Raw genomic sequence first — 11,251 nt, forward strand, 5'->3', positions numbered from 1 at the left:
GCTGAGCTTCAAAGAGTCTGAGATAGTATGTCTCCAAATACTTGTGTGATCGGCTGCTGACACCACTCCCCAGAAATCTGATATGGCCCCTTTAAGAACTCCCTCGGCGGAGCTTGACATCTCCTGGAAGCCTGGTGTGGAGCACCCTCTAGCGGCCTCGGGATCTGTGCAACTACATTACCCAGAATGCTCTGTGACGAAAGACTGCGTCGCTGAGACAATGAAGGCTCAGATAATAGGCGTTTCCGTTTGAGCACAGAACGTCGGGGCGGGATTTCCGGCGTCCTGTGTCGGCGGTCATTTTGCCCGCTTTCAGGTGGGTTCGCTTCAAGTTCCGGAACGGTGGGTTCGACTTGAGGTGACGGGACCCAGACGGCGCGAGAGGAGGCGCTGTCCGCGCTGCACAGGGCGGGTCTGAGGCTCGGCGACGCCGCCCGGGGCACCCGCGCCACCGCCGTGCCCGGGTCTCCTCCTCTCCCGCCACTCCCGGCCCCGCTCTGCCCCCAGTGTCCCATGGCGGCGGCCGCGCGGAGGGAGCCGGCTCAGGTCAGTGCTCGTGCTCCGCGCCCTCCCCGCCCTCAGCCCAGCCCAGCCCTAGAGCCCCGAGTGCGGGCGCCGCTCCCGGGCCTGCAGCCCAGGCCCCGGTGTCCGGGACGGGGAGGCGCTCGTGGGGCCTGTTTCTGAGAGCCGGGGTGACGGGTGTGGGAGAGGGGCCCAGGCAGAGGGCCCGGCGGGGCAGAGGCGTGGAGGGCGACTGAGCCGGGAGGAGTCGGGGACCTGGTGTCCGTGTTCTGTGTGGAGTGAACAGAGTGTGTGGAGGAGTGTCGCCTGGACTGGAAGCTGAGGGGCTGTTCCTTCAATCCGAGGGCCCTGGGAGCCGTGGTGGGTTGTAAACGGAAGAGGGACGCAGCGTGCGTTAGAGTTTAGAAAGTTTTCCAAAAGCTGCTCAGAGAGAGAACAGAGTGGAATGGGGGGTGATGAGGACAGTGAGGCACAGGGGGTTGAGTCCTCGTCCAAGGTCACAAAGCTGGTAAGAGGCAGCTCTGAGGACTGAGGCACAGAGGTTAGACAGCCAGCTTGAGGTTACCTGGCTTCAGGGCCTAGCTGAGGTACAGGCAGGCACGAGCCCTTCCAACCCCACCATGGAGAGATTCCTTTAAGGCCTGCCTCTTCATACAGGTTTCCATGGCTGCAGAAGCGCTTAGGAAACCCCACCCAGAAGTGGAGAGTGTCTCAGACCCTCACTGGCCCCGACCTCCTCCCACGTGTTCTCTGGATTGTTTTTTCCTAAGTGCCCTTCCCTCTGACCTATGGTTTGGGAACCTTGGAGAAACCCCAAGCCTAGAGTTGAAGTTCACATCAGGCTTTATATAGAAGTGTTCTTGTTTGCGGTGACCAATGTAAAAAAGTGTGGGGGCTTATACCAGGAACTGGTACCAAGACGCGCAGATGTTCAGAGGTATAACTGAGCTGGAAGTGTACAGGAAACCACAGGTCTCCTTTCTTTTTTTTTTTGTGAGGAAGATCAGCACTGAGCTAACATCCATGCCAATCCTCCTCATTTTGCTGAGGAAGACTGAGCTAACATCCGTGTCCATCTTCCTCCACTGTGTGTGGGACACCGCCACAGCATGGCCTGACAGGCGATGCTTCAGTGTGCGCCCAGGATCCGAACCCAGGCCGCCAGCAGCAGAGCGTGTGCACTTAACCGCTACGCCAAGGCGCCAGCCCCCAGGTCTCCTTTCTTTCAAGTGGGAAAAAAACAGCAGGGGTGCAGGAGTCAGGACTGGAATGGCTGCCTGAGAAGTTGGATGTCTATTTTGGAGGTTTGGATCAGAAGAGGTGATCTTAAAAGATCTTACAAGCCTTTGTCTGGCTGCAGAGTGGCTGCATACTATGGGAATGAGGGAAGAGAAAGTAAGATCAGGGTAGAGGGTACTATTAACGCTAGGTAAGGATTAACGGACCAGAATGGTGGCTTAGGCAAAGTGGTTGGATTCTAGATGCATGTTTTAAAAAGGGGCAACTAGATTTTCTAATGTGGTGGGAGAGGGAATGAAACACAGGATTTGGGGATGACCCCTGGGTGTTAGCACCTGTAGGAATGGAAGCTCTGTCATCCAAGATAGGGAAGATTGTAGTAGGAGTGATATTCACTAGGGATTTCAAGAGCTCTATTTTGGCCATGTTAAGAGTCTGAGGTGTTTCTGAGACCACTGAGTGGTGGCATGAATTGGGCAGCTGGACACACAGGTCTGGAAATCCTGGGAGGATTCCCGATGGAAACATCCAAAATGTGGGAACTGTGTGGACCCAGGTGAGTGAGTTTTGGGTCATATTTAGGAGGGTTAATTTTCAGGTTATGGTGGTAAAGCTATTAGGGGGCCAGGAAGGGGAGGGTGGGGGCTGTGGACTGGATCTCTTGCTTGAGTACCTGGGTAATGGTTTTGGGCAGCACAACACATGTGAGGCAATTAGGTGGCCATGAAGGGAGGTTGTGTTGGGGACAGGATAGTCTGACAGGTGATGAGAGCTTCCAAGGGAAGAATGGACGTGAGATGAATACAGAGGCCTAGGAGTGATTGAGGCAAGATGACACTTAGGCCTGAGCTGATGCTTATTCTCCATGCTGTACATTCACCAGAATTGTGTGGCAGTTTTGATGGGCCCTGGGGTGTTTCATTCATTCTTGAGGATAAGGTCAGGGGAACATATGAGTATCGTGAGTGTCACTAGGCCTGAGGTGGGCAAGCAATGGGGCTGGGCTTTGAAGGAAGTTAGGGGACCAGAGGAAGTTCTGACTGCTGAAGGATAGCAAATGTAGCACAGAAGTAGAAGAGGGCCATGGGTATCTGAGATCCACGCATGATTCTGTGTGGCTAAGTCCGAGGCAAGGAACAAAGCCAGACAGGGAGGCCTTTGTAGAAGTATTTGGGGGCTGCTACTACTCGTGGGCACAATGGAAAGTCTGTGGTAACACTGGACCCTGTTTGAATTTGCCAAGCATACTTCAGATGCTGTCTGCCAAGTTGTAGTGTAAAGCCTAAAATTAAGTCTCAATATTGTGCTCCCTTGACATCTGGTGAAACCCTGAGGGCCTGAAATGGCCTGAGTGCAGGTTCCCCTTCCCACTCTGCTCCTGTGGATAAGGTCTACTAGCCAAACAATTCTTTTTGTCAAGGAGACCAAACGCATTTCCTCCTTATCCCTTTGTATTAAGTTTCAGTTCTTTATCAGCCCATGGAGTTATTCAAACCAACCAATTGCATCCTCCCACTGGAACCTAGGGGCATCCCACCCGCTTGATAATACAAAGCTTGTGTCCCACAGTCCTTGGTTTTTCACTCTTTTCCGGAGTACAGCCTCCATGTAGCCCTGTGCAGTGTGTGGTGTCCTCCTCTCTCAGGCCGGGAATATATATGATTGATTAAACTGCTAGCTATCGCATATGTCCAGTATCAGGTGTCATATGTTTGGCCGTCCCCATAACCCTCGGGCAGAATCCCACCCTCACCAGTGGGTAGGATGGGGAGGATGTGATTAAATTACTGTAACACGTGGGGAGGCCAGGGAAAGGCCTAGGGTGTGGGGCAGTGAGATCGTGGTCGCCATGGGCATGTGGCTGTGGCATCCAGAGATGTGATGGATGTGCATTCTAAAGAATGATGTGGAGAGGGAGTATGTCTGATGGCCCCAGGGCCCTAGTATTGACACTTACGTGACCTTGGCCATACCAGGAGAATTGCCTGGTGGGAGGTGGTAGAATTCTCTGTGCCAGACCCACAGCCTAAATATCTGTTTGTCCACCTGCCTCTTGTTACTGATGGCTGGACCTCATGACCAGTGAATTCATGAGGAGACAACAGTGCCATTGGCATCAGGGCCTGATTTTTCCTCTGAGTTGTGGAGCTTGGGAGGAGAATGGGCATGGGCCACATATATGGGGGAAGGGATTGTAGGTCCTTGTAAGTCCCAAGGGATTGTTTGTGGTTTCATCTGTGCCTCTTGTGACAGGGCACTGTGACTTTTGAAGATGTGGCCGTGTACTTCTCCTGGGAGGAATGGAATCTCCTTGGTGAGGCTCAGAGATGCCTGTACCGTGAAGTGATGCTGGAGAACTTGGCACTTATAACCTCCCTTGGTAAGACCTTCAAACCTTTCCCCACATTCTGAGCTAGTCTCTGCCCTTTCCTTTTCCCCAGAGACAAATCTGTCCTTCTCACTCAGGACCATGAACACTGCTTCCTTCCCCAGTTCCCTGGGTAGGTGCTTTGGTTGGTTGGACTGAGGTGTGTGCACCACCCTCTTCCTGAACATGCCTGACACCTCCTACCCCTGAGCCTCATACAGAAGGATCCAGGGTCAGTCGTGTTGGAGTCACCATTATGTGTGTGTTAGGAAGATTAGCCCTGAGCTAACATCTGTTGCCAATCTTCCTCTTTTTTTTTGGCTTGAGGAAGATTAGCCTTGAGCTAACATCTGTGCCAGTCTTCCTCTATCTTGGGTTGCTGCCTCAGCATGGCTGAGGAGTGGTGTAGGTCTGCACCTGCGATCCGTACCCACGGACCCGGGCTGCCAAAGCGGAGTGCGCCGAACTTAACCCCTGTGCCATGGGGCCGGCCCCCTCAGTCACCATTATGTATCCCACCTTGCTTGCCATCTCCTTAACAGGATAAATTTGTCCAGATCCAAACCAACTCTGTGCCCAAGATTTTACTTCATTCTTCTTGCTGACATTTCCTCATGCCTGCCTGTGCCAGGAATTGTTGTCATTTACATTGTTGCTGCTTACGTGGACCATGGGCTGTTCTTGCAGGATGCTCCTCAGAAGTTTTCTTTCCTGTGGGCTATCATGTGCTGAGTTATTTTTCACCACTGCTGGCTGCTCATCTCTCCTGTTTTTCCCTTAGTACTTGCATCATGTGGGTGCCATGTAGTTGCTCATCTTGGGAGTAGGATGGAGAGCCCTTGGTGGTTCACAGGATGGCTGTGAATCCATCCCCAGGAAGGTGCACTCAGAGGGAGCCTGGTCCTGAGGAGTGGCACCCTGGGGGAAGGCATGACATCAGGGTTGTGTTGAAGTCATACCAGAAACCTATTCTGTTTGACTCTTATTTTGGTTCCAAAGCCAGTGGCTACATCCCATTTCTGCCTTTCTGTCCCCATTCTTGACACTTTGCCAACCTGTTAATTCTTCTACATGTCACTTCTCACGTCCAGCCAGTGGGTTAATCCTCACATCTCTACTCCACAGCTCACCCTTTATTCTCAGTGCTCCATCTGCTCTGCAACATTGGCCTCTACATATTGTGTCATAATGTGCATATTTAAACAGTTATTGAACATTACCTGCTCTATTGCGGTCAGATATTCTTGAACCTGGACATACCCTTCTACACAGCACTCATGAGTTAGCTGCAGACAAGGTCCTGCTGAATGTTTCCACATGAATGAATAGTAGCCCCTGCCCTCCACGTATGATACCTCCCCCATTCTGTGCTCTTTATAGCCTATACTTTTCTACCCAGCATTCAGGTGTTAGCCACCAGCAGACAAGTCTTGCTAAAATTTCTTTACAGAGGAATGAGTTGTAGGCTCTGTCTCTTCTCCCTCGGTTGCGCTGCATGTGTCTTTCACTTCATAAGGCCTCCCACATTTTGCCATCTTTATAGCCCAGTACTGCTAAGTAATCCTCAACCTGAACCCAGCTCCATGCTTCTGCAGGCAATCCCATGGACTCATTCCTGGTTGTATCAGGCACACACTTGTGTATGGGCTGCCCCCTCCCACCAACGTGAACATGCACTTGACCAGTATTTCTTTTCTTTTAGGTTGTTGGTGTGGAGCAGAGGATGAGGCACCTGAGCAGAGTGTTTCTGTAGAAAGAATGTCACAGGTCAGGTTTTCTAAGGCAGGTCTGTCTTCCCAGAGGGCCCACCCAAGTAAGATGTGTAGCCCAGTCTTGAAAGACATTTTGTGCTTGTCTGAGCACCTGGGAACATGTCGTGGACAGAAGTTGTGCAGGTTTGGGCCATGTGGGAAGCAATTATATTTCAATGCAAACCTCCATCAGCACCAAAAGCGGGACATTGGAGAGAAACCCTTTGGAATCAATGTGAGCAGAGCTTCGTTTGTGAATGATTGCAAATTCCATGTGTCTGGGAATCACTTTACCTGCAGGGAGGTTGGGAAGGGCTCCCTGGCCTTGTCAGGACACTTCCAGGTACAAACCACTCACACTGAAGAAAAGTCAAACACTGGAACTGTGTGTGGGGCAGCCTTTCATAGGCAAAAATCTCGTTACAGCTCTGGAGAATGCATGAAAGCTTTGATGTGCGAACACACACTTGTTCAGCACCAGAGAGTCCTGACTAGAGAAAGATGTTACATGTGCAGTGAATGTGGGAAATCGTTTAGCCAAAGCTACAGCCTCATTAGACACTGGAGAGTTCATTCGGGAGAAAGGCCTTATGAGTGCAGGGAATGTGGGAAATCCTTTAGCAAAAGCTATACCCTCAATAATCACCAGAGAGTTCACACTGGAGAAAGGCCTTATGAATGTGGGAAATGTGGGAAAACCTTTACGCATAGCTCTAACCTCATGAAACACCAGAGGGTTCACACTGCAGAAAGGCCTTATGAATGCAAGGAATGTGGGAAATCTTTTACCTACAGGTCTATTCTCTTGGAACACCAGAGAGTTCACACTGGAGAAAGGCCTTATGAGTGCAGCGAATGTGGGAAATCATTTAGCCAAAGGTCCCACCTCAATAACCATGGGAGAATTCACACTGGAGAAAGGCCATATGAATGCTGGGAATGTGAGAAATCCTTTAGCCATAGCTCTAGCCTCATTAAGCACCAAATAGTTCATACTGGAGAAAGGCCTTTTGAGTGTGGGGAATGTGGAAAATCCTTTTACCAAAATTCTGGCCTCATTCAACACCAGAGAGTTCACACTGGAGTAAGGCCTTATGAGTGTGATGAATGTGGAAAATTATTTAGTAACAAGTCCAACCTCAATAAACATTGGAGAGTTCATACTGGAGAAAGGCCTTATGAGTGTAGTGAATGTGGGAAGTCTTTTAGCCAAAGCTCCAGTCTCATTCAACACCAGAAAGTACACACAAGGTAAAGACCTTATGAGTCATCCTATGAACTGAACGTTTATGTTCCCCAAAAGTCATATGTTGAACCCTATCCTCATCAGGATAGTATTAGGTACCACATTAGTGGTAGTATTAGGAAGTGAGGTCTTTGGGAGGTAGTTAGGATTAGAATGGATCATAGAGTGGAGCCCTCATGGATGGGATCAGTGTCCTTGTAAGAGTCGTGAGAGAGCTCGCTTCCTTTATCTGCCATGTGAGGACCCTTTGAGAAGATTATCATCTGTGAATCAGGAAGTAGATCCTCATCGGACGCAGATGTCATCTGTGAATCAGGAAGTAGGTCCTCATCGGACGCAGAACCGGACCATATGGGAACTGTGATGTTGGAAGTCCAGCCCCCAGAACTGAGAAATAAGTTTCTGTTGTTTATAAGCCACCCAGTTTATTATAGTTTGTTATAGCAGCCTGAGCTAAGACAAATGTGGAGAATATGGGTAATCATTTAGCCAAAGTACAGTCTCGTAAAAATCAGAGAATTCACACTGGAGCAAAGCCTTATGAGTGGGTGAATGTCACAATTCCTTTAGGCAGTCATCTGTCTTCATTCCACACTTCAGAGTTCACACTGCAGAAAGGCTATAAAATAACAGAGAATGTGATATTTCCTTGCTTAGTGTAATTACACTGGAGGTGAACCTTGCTGAAGAAGTCATATACCTGAATTGAACTTCGTTCATCTGAATGTCCATAGTAGGGTGACTTCGCATAAGTTCCAGCTATTTGGGAAACTTTCGGAAGCTGCATTGTGCTTTCCAACTTGCGCAGAGTCCTTACTATCTTTGTCACTGCCAGTTTCTGTGGCAGAAGTCATTTTACCTCTGCTACGTGGCAGGGCCCCACAATGTAGATCAGTTAGCACCCCAACATGCTTAGTGAAGCTGACCTCTGCTCTCTCATTTGTTGATTCAAATGGGTAACTGGAACCCCCAGGGGATCCTCATTCCACTCTCTCTAAGTTAGGGCATAGATGTGACCTGTTGTTGGCCCAGAGTACCTGATCTGAGTTCTGGGTGGTGTCTTGCAGAGAAAGACTACATCTCTTAGGGATGTTGTTGGTCTCTTTTGATTCTTCTGATAAATCTTTGCAGCTTCCAAGTCACCAACCCAGGAATTTTGTGCCACACGTTGCTCTGGTTTATGCAGTAATAAAGTCCTTTTTGTTTAATTACCTTTAACCTTGGATGTTCTGTTCATTCTGGGACGTGGTTTGAAAGCAGAATTGGGCTCTACCAGCATGAAAGGGATGAACAAATTTCACTGGATCTGTATCAAACCAATACACAACAATCTACACTGATTTCAAATCACACACTAATTAATCTGAAGGGCCTAATACCCTGTACAAATCTAAATTCACAAAAATATCAATCCACCCTGTGATTCTAAATCGCTTGCAATCTTAATCACAGTCATATTTCGTGGGTATTTTTTCCTTTGACACACATTCTTTTACACCATAGTTTAATGATCAGTTTAAGCAACCATATTCCTAATATTAGCAAAAGCATAGTAAAGAACTCTAACATGATGCCATATTCAATCACCAAAAGACCAGAAATTAAGTTTCTTAAACCACTCGATTAAGCTTCCTTGGCAATTGCGTTTCCGTGTAAAAGCCATTTTATAAAGCCCCAGGGGTTACAAGCTTGCGTAGCATCGTTAGGCACATGCTTGGTTGCCATTACATGAGAATTTAAAGCTGTCGTAACTTTAGGAAAAGCATATTTTTGTTCTCTTTAATTCCTGCAAAGTTATTTTGACTTTATTAGTCTCATCTTCTAGATGTTCTTTTACTTGTCTTAGGTTTTCTAATGTATGATTTACATTTATTAAATTAACTTTAGAAGGTTCAATGTGGAATATTCTTCAGTTATTTTAACGGTTCCTTAATCTTCTATTGACCTCAAATAATATTTTTTTCCATCTTTTGTTACATTCATTACCTGTTCTATTTTTACACATCCCATCGTGTTGTGTTCCTTATTTTCCCTTGACCCTGATAGGTTAGGGTAAGGTTTGGCTTAGAGCATACTACCATGGTCCAGTTTCCCATATTGTGTGTAAGTGGTTGAGGAGGCAGCAAGGCCATAATCATGGGTAGTTGAGCCGTGAACATACAGGTATATTCAAAGGTCTAGCAGTAATAAGGGTATTTTGATTTCATTCCACTAACATATCCTTAGGAACATGTTTTCCTTCGATCATAAGGGGGCTTTCTGTGGCCTGTAGGCTCCACTCTCCCTTTTGATATTGGGGAAGCACACAATTGTGATAACCAGTTGTCATGTTTCCTCTTTAAGTGCCAATATTTTAATTTCACAGTTGCCCAGGGAATCACAGCCATTAGGGTGTGTGGTATCTACTCTAGTTCTGGTTGGGGTGTCTGTTATCTCAGGCAACCAGTATTGCCCTGAGATTATAGCTGTTCTAAGAGTGTTCCACGTATCAACCAATCTTAACTGCAATAATTGACAATCTACACTTAGAGAAACATCTTTTATGTTGTTTTTTAGTATTTCGTTAGTCTTAGCATTTCCTCCAACTGCTTTATGTAGTTTTCCATTGTTCTGTTTATTTTCATGTGAAAATCATGTATGTTTTATAATATATTGTTAATTTCATCCATCTGTGTACCCAGTGATGACAAAGCAGCCATTGCATGTGTGTTCAATTGAGATTGGTTTCAAAGTTTTTAAAATTTAATGTGATTTGATCAATTTGGAATTGAGAAAAAGCTGTCATTGCTCTTCCAGGTAAACTTCCTACCAGTCTAACAAGGAATTGTAGGGGTTCCCTTCCTTTCAGCCAATCTGTTTTTGGCATAGCTTTTAAATTGGGCATAAACAAAGATAGATAAAACTGAGCACAGGGCCGGCCCGGTGGCTCAAGCGGTTAAGTGCACGCGCTCCGCTGTGGCGGCCCGGGGTTCACCGGTTTGGATCCCGGGGGCACACTGACACACTGCTTGTCGAGCCACGCTGTGGCAGCATCCCATATAGAGTGGAGGAAGATGGGCACGGATGTTAGCTCAGGGCCAAGCTTCCTCAGAAAAAAGAGGAGGATTGGCATCAGATGTTAGCTCAGGGCTAATCTTCCTCACGAAAAAAAAAAAACAACAACAAAAAAACTGAGCACAATTTGGGGATCTATATCTGGTTTGGATATCTTATATATTAAGTTTCAAGATATAGGCTACTTTGGGGGTTCCAATGTGACCATGAGAGGTTTTATTAACATAGGTTCCCATGTTCTTGGGGTCGAAATCTGTGTGGTGTGAGATATAACCCTGATGTATACCCCCAAGGATAATGATATGTGTTATATGCACATTTTCCTGTGTGTCCTCTATATACCTTACCAGGTGTCCCTGTTCTTTTAAAGTCTGGACATAGTGTCAGTGGGTCTATTGTTAATTTCTAATAGGTGAATATGGATTAAACAGTGTAAGTTGGTGTAGTAAATGATCAATTTTTGGCCTATTTATATTAAAAGATATAATTGCCCAGTTGTCCTCATGTGGATGTGCTATGAGAGTGTCTATTCCTAAAGTATCATCATTACCCATGGCTGAAACTACATAGTATTCCATGTGGTAAACTCACCTCTAAGTTTTTAATGGCTTTTCTAGGTTATCCCAAATTTTTTAATTTTTTACTTCTCATTCTTGGGTTCCACCAGTTGTGTGTTCTGTACTGTAAATAGAGCATGATTTTACTCTAATCAGCAATGTTTGATATATTATTAGTATAATAAAGTTATTTACACTGATATGACCATGCTCCTGCTCTCCATCTAGTGGTATTTATATCTACATTATTTTTTATGCATCCCAGTGCATATATTGGTTCTGAGATTCCTGTCTCATCACTAAAGGAGTAATCTGTCTGTGGTTCATACTTGCAGTATCTGTGTGTCATGTCATGTGTTCTGTTCAAGAACATGTTGTAAGTCAAATATATGAGGAGCTGGCCCAGTGGCGCAGCTGTTAAGTTTTTGTGTTCCGCTTCAGTGGCCCGGGGTTCACCAATTCGGATCCTGGGCATGGCCTTACTCACCGCTCATCAAGCTATGCTGAGGTGGCG

At 46.9% G+C, this 11,251-nt stretch overlaps 1 protein-coding gene across 1 annotated transcript; it reads left to right on the forward strand.

Moving 5' to 3' along the window:
• The first annotated feature begins 307 nt into the window (after positions 1 to 307).
• Positions 308 to 8,959, forward strand: LOC131397536 (zinc finger protein 211-like). Its single transcript, XM_058530584.1, has 3 exons — positions 308 to 546; positions 4,015 to 4,141; positions 5,832 to 8,959. Exons 1-3 carry the CDS (start codon positions 514 to 516, stop codon positions 7,133 to 7,135), a joined length of 1,464 nt encoding a protein of 487 aa, XP_058386567.1. The 5' UTR covers positions 308 to 513; the 3' UTR covers positions 7,136 to 8,959.
• Positions 8,960 to 11,251: the final 2,292 nt, after the last annotated feature.

Source organism: Diceros bicornis, chromosome 34 (assembly GCF_020826845.1).
Source record: "Diceros bicornis minor isolate mBicDic1 chromosome 34, mDicBic1.mat.cur, whole genome shotgun sequence".
In the NCBI taxonomy this organism is placed as follows: Eukaryota; Metazoa; Chordata; class Mammalia; order Perissodactyla; family Rhinocerotidae; genus Diceros; species Diceros bicornis.

Excerpts from the sequence above, each read along its gene's own strand:
- LOC131397536 (XM_058530584.1), top strand. The coding sequence starts at position 514 with ATGGCGGCGGCCGCGCGGAGGGAGCCGGCTCAG. Across the intron at positions 547-4,014 it reads CGCGGAGGGAGCCGGCTCAG|GGCACTGTGACTTTTGAAGA; the intron begins GTCAGTGCTCGT and ends CTCTTGTGACAG. Across the intron at positions 4,142-5,831 it reads GGCACTTATAACCTCCCTTG|GTTGTTGGTGTGGAGCAGAG; the intron begins GTAAGACCTTCA and ends CTTTTCTTTTAG.